Raw genomic sequence first — 10,663 nt, forward strand, 5'->3', positions numbered from 1 at the left:
AAATAGAACCTGAAAGTAACACTATGTACTGTTGCAGTGATATTTGGTAAAAAGAATTGATGCAAATTACTATTATAAAAAACTGCACCCTAAATGGAATGGGCAGTGTGCGCATTTGATTTCTCAGGTAAATAGCTGCTCCGCTTGAGACAAATGCACCAAATTATGGATATAATGGTGCTAAATTGTTTTATTTATTTGTTTACCTGTAGTGGGTGAGAAAACATTATTTATTTTCCAGGAACCAATCAGCAACAGTTGCTTCACCGTTTAAGCAGATCTCTCACAAACTTCAAATCCTTTGGGTTGCAATAAACACCTCTCCCCTCGTCCAAGCCCCAACACTCAACCTTGAAATAGCATAACTTTTGACTCACTGTGGGCAACACCATGATAGATCTGCTAGTATATTGATCCACAACATAATTTAAAACGTGCATTGTGCATTATAGAGTGTAACACCCTGTCCTTATTAACAGCAATTTATCTGATTTACTAAATGAAATGCCACAGGAGATCTGCGAGTGTATATAAGTAAAGAATTTGAGACTTGTCAGTCAGGCATCAGGCAGAACGTTTACAAACAATAATTGAGTTATAAGAGGTGGAAAAAAAAAGTTTTATACTTTCAGACATTTATATAGTTTAAGCCATTAATTAAAAATTCTAAGTTAATGGTATTCTTTGGGATGAATTTATTTTTGCGTTCCTCATTGGGACTAATATTTATGTTAGGGCCAGAGGGGGCTGTTTATAAGGTACTGATGTCACATTATCAAACAGACAAATTGAAAAAGGAGAAAGAAAGTCAATCATTTCCAACTTACCTCAGGCCTAGGTATATAACTAAAAGCTATTAGTTGCTATTTCAGCTTAGGATGTTACAGCAATTAGTCCTGTGACCTTAGAGATAGGCCAGGTTGCACACTACTGCCTTTTAGCAGCAGATTAATACATTGTACATTACATGAGGAATGCCCCTCTCCTTATAAAACATCATCATATCCAACTAACAATAAACAACACCAAAGAGATCTGTACTTTTTAAAAACTGCAATGTCAGGCGATAAATGTGATGAGCTGTAACTTACCTGTTATGTGGCTCAACCATGAAGAACAGGTACCCGGAAACTGCCACTGGATTGGCAATACTGTGAAAAAGCTGTCCCAGTGCAGGAAGTTTTTGATTCAGATTTTTCTACAAATCCAGCATGACCTTAAATCCAAACTAAAAGCATATGCACCAAGATTTATGACTTCCTATTGTATTATGAGTTCAAAATATCAAACTGGCACAAAGCCAGAAGTGTGCTGGATGAGAACAGAATGGGAAAAGCTGGTTGCTAATTTAAGAGTAAAGCAAAACAGTAAATCTTGCCAAGATAGCAACGATCCATGCTTCAGTTAGTAGCATCCTTGAGTCTGAGTTCAAGGCCCACTATAGACCTGAGCACATATTCTAGGCTGACTGTTTCAGTGCAGCACTGAAAGAGTTCTGTGTTGTTGGAGATGTTGGGGTAGAAGTTAGTGTGAGTCCAATCAATTTTGGATCGTCAGCAGTGTCCTCGGGTAAGTTTCGGAAGGGCGGTCGGATTGGGCAACAGGTTGGGGGCGGGTGTGAGCAATCGCCAGGACTGAAGTGGGGGTGGGGGGGGGAGCTCTCCTACTCCTCCTGGCTCCACAGAAATGTTTTTTTTAAAAAACATACATGTAGTTAGCGGCTGTGAGGGCCGCTGAAGAATCATCGGGAACAAATTCTGTAGAGGGGTCCTTCAACAGGCATTGGGCCTCTCATTAACATATTTAAGGGACCTATTGCCTGTTTTAGGTGTCCACCTAGGACACTTAAAAAAATTGGTCCCCATGAATTTAGCAATGGGATCGGTGCCTATGCAGATTGGGTGCAGACTGTACCACCGCTAAATTGATAAACCGTACACCTCTTTTAGACCTGAAAAATGGGTGCAATGCTTACCAATTTCTATCCCATTATTTTTGGGATGAGATGTTACAAGGTTCTGTCTACTTGCTCAGGTGGAGATAAAAGATTCCACAGCACTATCAGAAGAAGAATGGGGAGTTCTCCTGGTAAACGTTCTTCCCACAACCTATACCACCAGAAACAGATTATCTGGTCACTAATTCAGTTGCTATTTGAGAGACCTTACTGTATGCAAATTGGCTGCCTACATAACAATAGTGACTACAATTCAAAAGTAAACCATTGATTGTAAAGTGGAACATGATAAGGTCTATGTGTTGCATATACAGTACAAAGGTTGTGCAATGCAGTGTTCTGTTTAAAATAAATCCTCTGCATATTTAGTAATTGAAACAACTGCTGTCTGAGCTATTCTCCTGGTTAGGTAAAGGATTTACCGTGCCTTTTATTTTCCATACTGAGATAGTCAAAAGCCTATGGGACATGACAGTTTCTGCACTGTTAGGGCTGAGGAGGGAGATTGTGCGGGATTCCATGTGTGAAAGATGCGAGGATGAATGAATACTCTGCTATTTCATTTCTTGATGTTTGAGCTTCGGGAGTAACAATGGAAACTGTCTTCAGGTGATTAATAGGTAGAATACAGTTCATGAGAGAGTATCTTGTGCAGGGTCTGGGTGGCAATTCTGCACCTGACAATACAAGCAAGAAACTTCTGGAAATAGATGAGACCCAGTGTCATTTTCCTGGCAGTCCTGCAGATCTTCTGCCAGAGTTATGGTGGGAGACTAGTGGAACCCCTGAGGAATATCAGGACCCTTAGTTTCTACTGAAATGTATGGTTCTGGGAGCTGTTTCTTTGGGCCTTAACACCAAGCTTCCTTTTAAACAGAAATATTGGAAACTAGAGGAAAATTTTTACCATCTTACCCCAATTTATATAATCTTTGCTAAATCTGTTTGATTGCCCAGCTTCTAGTTTTGGACATATTTTATCCTTTTCGTTTGATCCTCCTGCGCCACATACCATTTCCTGCCCAGGGGATTGTAAAGTGATGTACTTCTAGGCCTCTGACACTGCCATTCAGAAATTAAGGTATGTGGCAATATGTGACTTGACCTATGATTCCCACCCAGTCAGCGACTTGCCTCTGCTTGGTACTCACCCAATGAGATATTCAGGTCAGTTTGATTGCACTGCTCACAGCAATTGAAACTCAAACTCGCATCAGAAACATTAAAATTGCTGAGCTAAAGCCGATAAGTCAGCTCCAGGTTTTTCATCATCTGAGTTTGGGTTTTGTGACCAGCAAAGAAATCTACCTTAACTTTGAAACTTAGTATCTTTACAAGTAGTGGATTCATCAATGTATTTCTTACACATCAAGCATCACTGCACCTTCTTTCTCCCACTCCAATGAGCAAAAACAAGGGAATGCTATTAGCAGGCAGGCACGGAACAAATTGAGCCAGCTTGATGAAAAGTGCACTACTGGTAGAGGGTCTCACCTTCAGGTAGAGCCTATTGGGAAATCACAGCACACTTCCCATGTGTTTTCAGCAGACAAAACTCCAAATGGACCCACACTTCCATAAAATGGCTCTTACATGACAACAATTAAGTTTTTTTTTGTGCATCTGGTGTAACTCAGTCTACCGAGCCTTCATGGCACATTCAGCATTCCTCTCTCAAGGGTTTCAGGTTGAAACAACCACTACATGTAAACACACTGCATGAGTTATTGCCATTTGTGGCTGATTGTAAAACACCTGGCATGACTAAAATAAACCAAATGCATGAGTTGTAAACAGGACTCTTCCAGTTACTACCTAAAATGGTACAATTATATTTAGAACATTCCAAAGCTATCCTGAAGCAACAAGAAGAGAAGGATTGGGAGGAAGGAGGTGGGGGTGGGGGTCACAGGCCTTTCGAGAATTCTCATTCATTTCAACAGGAAATCATGTACCTGTTCAAGCACTTGAAATGAGAAATTGATAGCCTTGTTATTTCTTACAATAATTAGTGTCCCAGGTTGGAAAGATGCATAAAACAGGTTGAATATGTTTCCCCATAACGTCTACATTTGTGAATTACTTTCAAAATCAAATGAAGCAATTGATTATAAAAGCTGCCACTGTAAATAAAAAGAAGAAATAAAATGAGAGCAGGTGAAAAAAAAAATTACCAAGGATTCTCTGATCATTGGCCACTGATTACAAAGTGCACATCTTTAGATGTTGGATATGTACAGGATCAGCTCCAGTCAAATAATCTGTCAACACTCACTGCAGGGGTTCACGTACGAAGAGCAGCCACTTGGGTGTGTACTGAAAGGCCTCTGGCGCCATGGAACCATACCCCAGTTTGAGTCACTGACTTCAGGAGAGGAGAGAGAATTGGAGGCAGAAACAACGGAGTACGACTGGATTATTGTAGCCTTTCATAAATAGAAAAGGTCTCCAAAGAAGGTTCATGTTGCTCGTGCCTTGGAGTCTAGATACATGTAGGATAATATTCAATATTGTGTCTGCTCTGCCCTATTCCAATGGAGATCGACAGTTTCAGGTCTCCCCTTTGTGCTGGGAGTTGCTCCACTGATATCAGTAAGATATCTATGAGTGAGGATCAGCAAATCATGTAGAATGGAAGGATCTAGTCTCAGATGTTGATCCAAGCCAGAAAAACTCAGTATCCAGTCCAGTTAAAACATTAAACATCTCCTGACAGGTAGACTGTGTGTTTATGATTCTTTTTCCTACAGCAGAGTTGTCCTTTAATTTTAACAATCATTATTGTTGTGTCTGATAAAAATTATAGTCTTTCCTTGGTGTGGAAATTTATTGCTTGTAATGCAACAAATAAAATTCTTTAATAATTGCCACAGGTGAAACATTATACTCTAATTAACCTTCCACCAATCTGTACCTATAACATTCACTTAGTTATCAGTATTCAGTGGGAGATTTCTTAAACTCTGCACACAATATCAGAGTATTGAGTGCAGTTCTTAGAACAAATAACTGACAGCTGATGTTTAAGAAATTAAAAGTCCAATAATAAAAACGCAACAGTGACATTACCCAGTTATAAGCAAATATTTTACTGCTCATTTTCAGTAGCAAGACAGCAAGTCATTTTTAACATATCTTGTCAAGATTTATCATTTAGTATTTATAATCACCAAAAATTCAAAATGTCTAATACTGTACATGAATCTCAGGAGGTGGTTGTAAATGTGACTACTATTATTAAAATATTTGACTATATGTGTAGATGTGAGATTCCAGGTACTGCAGAGTTGAAAGTAAAGCAACCAGCAAACACTTTCACACAACTTGAAATATCCCACATGGATTACCTGTAGAAAAACATATGACAATGCCCAACATTAATCAATTTTCTCAGGTCAAAATTAAATGAAATCACATTCTTGATATTGAATCCATTACATGTTTAGAATCCGGCAACACTCACTGGGCGCCAGAAGTATCAAACATCTTCTTTCTGCCCTCCATGCCTGACTTGGCCTCCACATTCTTACGCCAGTCACTCACTTCTACATTACGTTCCTGTTGAGAGTTTGCAAAATGGCACAAATTCAGAATACAGGATAGTTGTTTATAATCGAGCTACAAAAAAAAGAAATTTGTCTCGGGCTGTAGAGCTAAACGGATGGTATTGGATCAGTCAGCTGTTATACTCCCCCCCCCCACCCCCCCCGATATTCAATCGGCCGCTTGTTATACCACCCCCCCGATATTCAATCGGCCGCCTGTTATACTCCCCCCCCTGATATTCAATCGGCCGCCTGTTATACTCGCCCCCCCCCGATATTCAATCAGCCGCCTGTTATACTCCCCCCCCGATATTCAATCGGCCGCCTGTTATACTCCCCCCCGATATTCAATCGGCCGCCTGTTATACTCCCCCCCTGATATTCAATCAGCCGCCTGTTATACTCCCCCCCCGATATTCAATCGGCCGCCTGTTATACTCCTCCCCCGATATTCAATCAGCCACCTGTTATACTCCCCCCGCCGATATTCAATCAGCCGCCTGTTATACTCCCCCCCGATATTCAATCGGCCGCCTGTTATACTCCCCCCCCCGATATTCAATCGGCCGCCTGTTATACTCCCCCCCGATATTCAATCGGCCGCCTGTTATACTCCCCCCCGATATTCAATCGGCTGCCTGTTATACTCCCCCCTTGTATTCAATCGGCCGTCTGTTATATTCCCCCCCCCCCGATATTCAATCAGCCACCTGTTATACTCCCCGACTGATATTCAATTGGCCACCTGTTATACTCCCCCCCTTGATATTCAATCAGCCGCCTGTTATACTGCCTGTCTGATATTCAATCGGCCGCCTGTTACACTCCCCCCCTCCCCCCGATATTCAATCGGCCGCCGGTTATACTCCCTGTCTGATATTCAATCGGCCGCCTGTTATACTCCCCGTCTGATATTCAATCGGCTGCCTGTTATACTCCCCGACTGATATTCAATCGGCCGTCTGTTATACTCCCCGACTAATAATCAATCGGCCGCCTGTTATACTCCCTGCCCGATATTCAGTCCCACTGCCTTCAATAAAACTGAATATTGAGCAGGGCCTATAACAGATGGCTGATGCGACACTGCCCATTTAGCTCTGCAGCCCGAGACAAATTTCTACCCCTACAAGTTTGGGTTCTTATAACAAGGCAACTGAGATTGAACAAGGCCTGTAAAGCTGTTGGAAAAATACTGCAAGAATGGAGTTATTTGACCCAATAAACAAATCAATATTTGACTGAATCCAGCCTGTCAGTCTAGTGTATTTGAAATCTGACAAAACCTCTAAGTTGTTTAAAGCTTTCTATATCCAAAGGTGATTAGGGGAGCTAATCCTCACAACAAAGAACATACCTTCCGACAATTATGTGTTTATGCCCTGCAGAAAGTGTGACAATTACTGTGGGACTTTCCAACACAATTACTGTATTTATTTAACTTCTGCATTTATATTGATACAAGTGGAATTTTTAAGCCTAATGATTATCTGAGTAAAGAATTATTTCAAATTAACATCTCAATATTTTCATCGCAAAGATTAATATAACTGTTGAAACAGATTTCAAACATAATGAAATCCCGAGAAATGGCCAACATGGAAATACAGAAAAGTGCGAGGTATTATTTCATTATTACCTTTTCTGTGTCATCCTTTTTGACTGACTTCAGGTTGGCTCTCAGATCCATAGATACTTTGTGCTTGGATCCCAACAAGGCACGCAGCATAGCATCAGCAGAAACACGGACCCTACGCAAAGTGGGTCGCTTAAACTTTCCTCTAAGGTCAAGAATTTTCAGGGACAGATCGTGAATCTGTTGACAGAAGAATGTATGCAAAATATTAAAGCTGATGTTGCCATAGTTTAATGATGCAAAGATGCAGAGATAAAAATCTCAAATTTGTCATGTACCTCAGAGCTGTTCTTGTTAGCTTTGAATTCAAAGTCATATCTTTCTTCATCAACAATCTCAATTTTTTGATGAAGCTCTTTGCACAAATTCTGCAATAATAAAAGTTTAGTTCTGGTCAGTATCTCCACATGCGTCACCTAGTCTAATCCTACTCTCATTATCGTTCCCCATTACTGTTAATATCATCCTTGTCAACCAACTGCCCAATTCCCTTTTAAAAGTACTTATGAACTCTGCTTCAGCATTGGTTTGTGGCAGAGAATTCCACTTTCGAACCACACTTGCTGCGAAGAAGCTTTTCTAACATCCCCTTTCATTCTTTTTTTATGATTATCTTAAAGTTGTGCCCTTTTGTTACTGCCTTATCAACCAGTGGAAACAATCTATCACTGTTTATCTTGTCATAACCTTTCATAATCTTGAAGACATTTACCAGGTTACCTCTTAACCTTCTCCGTTTTTTTCCATAACCATTTAATTCAATACCCCTACTGAAAGTAACATTTATATTCTCATTAATCTATCATAACTCAGGGTGGACATGCCTCTGTCAAAAATAGCATAGGGGCAATTTTAACTCCCTCCACCCAGTGGAACAGGAGTTAAAATCCAAGCGGTGTATTTACCGCTCCTTTCCTGCCCCATGGCCATTTTAACGTGGCCATCTTGGGCGGTTGAGGGGCCCCAGCTGATTCAGGCGGGAGCCTCATGAATAAATGTAAATCAGTGTCCTATGATATCATTAGGAGCCTGTGTAATTTTAACTGCCTGAATGGAGAGTCCAACGCATACACTCCACTCAGTAAAATGTGGCGGATACCCAGCAGAGGCCCCATCAGGAATGTTTAAATCTTATCTTTGTGCGGCAATGAGAGGCAGGGCCCCACAAAGAAAGTTTTGGCTGCTGCTGCCCCGGGCTCCCATCCCCCTTCCGACCCATGAACCCACCCCCTCCGCAACCTACCTGACTGCCAGCTTGGCAGCCTGTGGACCACCTAAATTTCGGCAAGCTGCCTCTGGACTTCCAGCTTGGTCGGATAGCTGGTCGGAAAAATGGTTATGAGGCCTTGCCGTTAAAATGGACCGGACCTCCCACTGCAGATCCCAGGCGGACAGCCTGCATAATCCACCACTTTCCGCACGGGAGTCAAAATTCTCCCTAGAGTGTCAAAAACTGAGATGTTTGTACATTTGAAGGCCCAGGAAAAACAAACAGACCCTACTAATGTTAAACAAAATTTAATATATTGTAAATTTTAAGCATTTCAAATACAGTACAAAGCGGCCTTACTTGCAAGTCAGTAAGAGAAAGGCCATTGAAGTTGAGAGGGGGTATACGCTCTGCAAGGAATTTTTCCTTGTCTTCATTTCGATCAACTATTTCTTTTTCTAGGTCATCTTTGGCTTTGCCCAGCATTAGGATCTGTGTAAACACTGTTATTAACTCAAAATGTAATAATAATGCAAGACTAAGCTTTTAAAAATATCTTCTGAATAATAAACTAGGAAACAAAAAATTTACCTCACCTTAAGGTGGAGTTTGCGTGACGCTGAGATCTTACAACTTTTCTGTTATTGACAATAAAAGCAAACAAGAGCTGGTTATTTCAATGCTGTTAAGACTTTACATTATTGGGTAAATACATCTGATTATACATTCCCAATGAGGAGCCACACTTGAAGGAAATGCAATTCAGACAGAACTATCAAACTGTAGCACTGATTCTTCAACCTGCACTCCTTTCAGCTGTGAGCATGTGATCAGTGAATTTACTCATATATCCCTATGATACAAAACAAAAACAACAAAATTGTGAATACAACAAAATAATTGAACTTTCCAACTTATAGCATTCAGAAACAATGGCCTGTAGAAGTATGAAAATATATAAAATACTTTCATATGCATCTACTTGTGACCTGACTTAGCATTATTAATGTGGCATGTTAAAAATATAAATTTAGTAAATTTGTCTGTATTTTTATTTCATCATTTTGGGATGAATTAAAACCCAAATACTATTCCATGATAATGTTTAAACTGGAGACATTTAGTTGTAATATATTTCCCAACTTTTGCTGTCAGGAAGTCAAACTATTTTTTTTGGCAAAAAGCAGACTGGCAATATGTAAGCCATTATAAATTAAATATTGATAAATTGTATCAAAAACATATAGGTACTTCCGAACCCAAAACCTAGTCTGAGATTGACAATTCCTCATGTATCGAATCACAGGACGAAAAGCTACACCCAGTGCAGTGTGGTAGTATGCTATTACCACACTACACTGTGTAAATACTACTGCACAGCGCCAGCAGGGCTGCCTGGAGAAAGATTGTATTTATTACATCTTTAACATAGATAAAGCTCACTGTTCACACTTCTATGACAGATCTAGTTACAATTATATTTTTTCAGAATTCGTGTGAGATTTACAGACTTTTGCATATTAGATACATGCATTCACTAAATAAGTAATTTCCTCTTAAATACAGTGGAATGAAAATTGTAGGGAAATAGAAAATGAGTGGAAATAGCAAAACTCCTTTGTTGAGGGGGAGCTTGAGGAAACTGACTGCATACCTTAGCATTTGGCTCATTCTGAGCTTTTGGCGGTGGAGCAACTTGCGTGGGAGGTGCTGGTTTTGGTGGCTCTGGCTCTGGCTCTGGCTCTGGCTCATTTACTTCTTCGGTCTCTTCCGTTTCCTCAATAACTTTGTCTTCATACTGCTAAAATATTAAAGATCTAATTGTTGGAAAACTTGCAGATAGTCAAAATTGGCACAAATATTAAATCATAAGTAACAAAATGTGACCAATCTCAAATACAACAGCCATAGAAACATAACTCCAGGTCTATTAAACTGCTTACCTCATCTCTGAAAGAGAGAGAGAGAGAGAAAGAGAAAATAAGTGTGTTAGAGGGAACATCATAACAATTAGAAAATAGTAGCATTCCAAATATATTTTAAATTTAAGGGCAATCCTATTCTCTTACATTCCTGTTGACAACTTTATTTTATTGCTCAACTTTATTGTGATTTGGACATAAAATAGAATCATAGAAAGATTACAGCACGGAAGGAGGCCATTTGGCCCATCGAGTCCGTGCCAACTCTATGCAAGAGCAATCCAGCTAGTTCCACTCCCCCGCCCTATCCCTGTAGCCCTGCAAATTTTTTACTTTCAAGTACTTATCCAGTTCCCTTTTGAAGGCCATGATTGAATCTGCCTCCACCAACCC

The 10,663-nt window shown here is 40.2% G+C and overlaps 1 protein-coding gene across 2 annotated transcripts; it reads right to left on the bottom strand.

Moving 5' to 3' along the window:
• Window positions 1–5,030: 5,030 nt before the first annotated feature.
• LOC137341574 (troponin I, slow skeletal muscle-like) lies at window positions 5,031–10,045 on the bottom strand. 2 transcript variants are annotated; one of them, XM_068004787.1, is made up of 7 exons: window positions 10,003–10,045; window positions 8,945–8,986; window positions 8,709–8,840; window positions 7,417–7,506; window positions 7,142–7,318; window positions 5,421–5,515; window positions 5,031–5,304 (listed from the first exon to the last, which is right to left on the bottom strand). In XM_068004787.1, the coding sequence occupies exons 3-7, from the start codon at window positions 8,832–8,834 to the stop codon at window positions 5,301–5,303; spliced, it is 492 nt and encodes a 163-aa protein (XP_067860888.1). In that variant the 5' UTR covers window positions 8,835–8,840; window positions 8,945–8,986; window positions 10,003–10,045; the 3' UTR covers window positions 5,031–5,300. The 2 variants fall into 2 exon arrangements, with proteins under 2 accessions (XP_067860888.1, XP_067860889.1); XM_068004788.1 differs by having other exon boundaries at window positions 5,396–5,515.
• Window positions 10,046–10,663: the final 618 nt, after the last annotated feature.

This window comes from Heptranchias perlo, chromosome 24, assembly GCF_035084215.1.
Source record: "Heptranchias perlo isolate sHepPer1 chromosome 24, sHepPer1.hap1, whole genome shotgun sequence".
NCBI lineage: Eukaryota > Metazoa > Chordata > Chondrichthyes > Hexanchiformes > Hexanchidae > Heptranchias > Heptranchias perlo.

Bases quoted from the DNA above. Each gene is read 5' to 3' on its own strand.
- LOC137341574 (XM_068004787.1), bottom strand. From the start codon at position 8,834: ATGCTGGGCAAAGCCAAAGATGACCTAGAAAAAGAAATAGTTGATCGA. The intron at 7,507-8,708 runs GTAAGGCCGCTT...TTATTATTGCAG, and splicing joins TTTCTCTTACTGACTTGCAA to AATTTGTGCAAAGAGCTTCA. The intron at 7,319-7,416 runs GTACATGACAAA...TTCTGTCAACAG, and splicing joins CTAACAAGAACAGCTCTGAG to ATTCACGATCTGTCCCTGAA.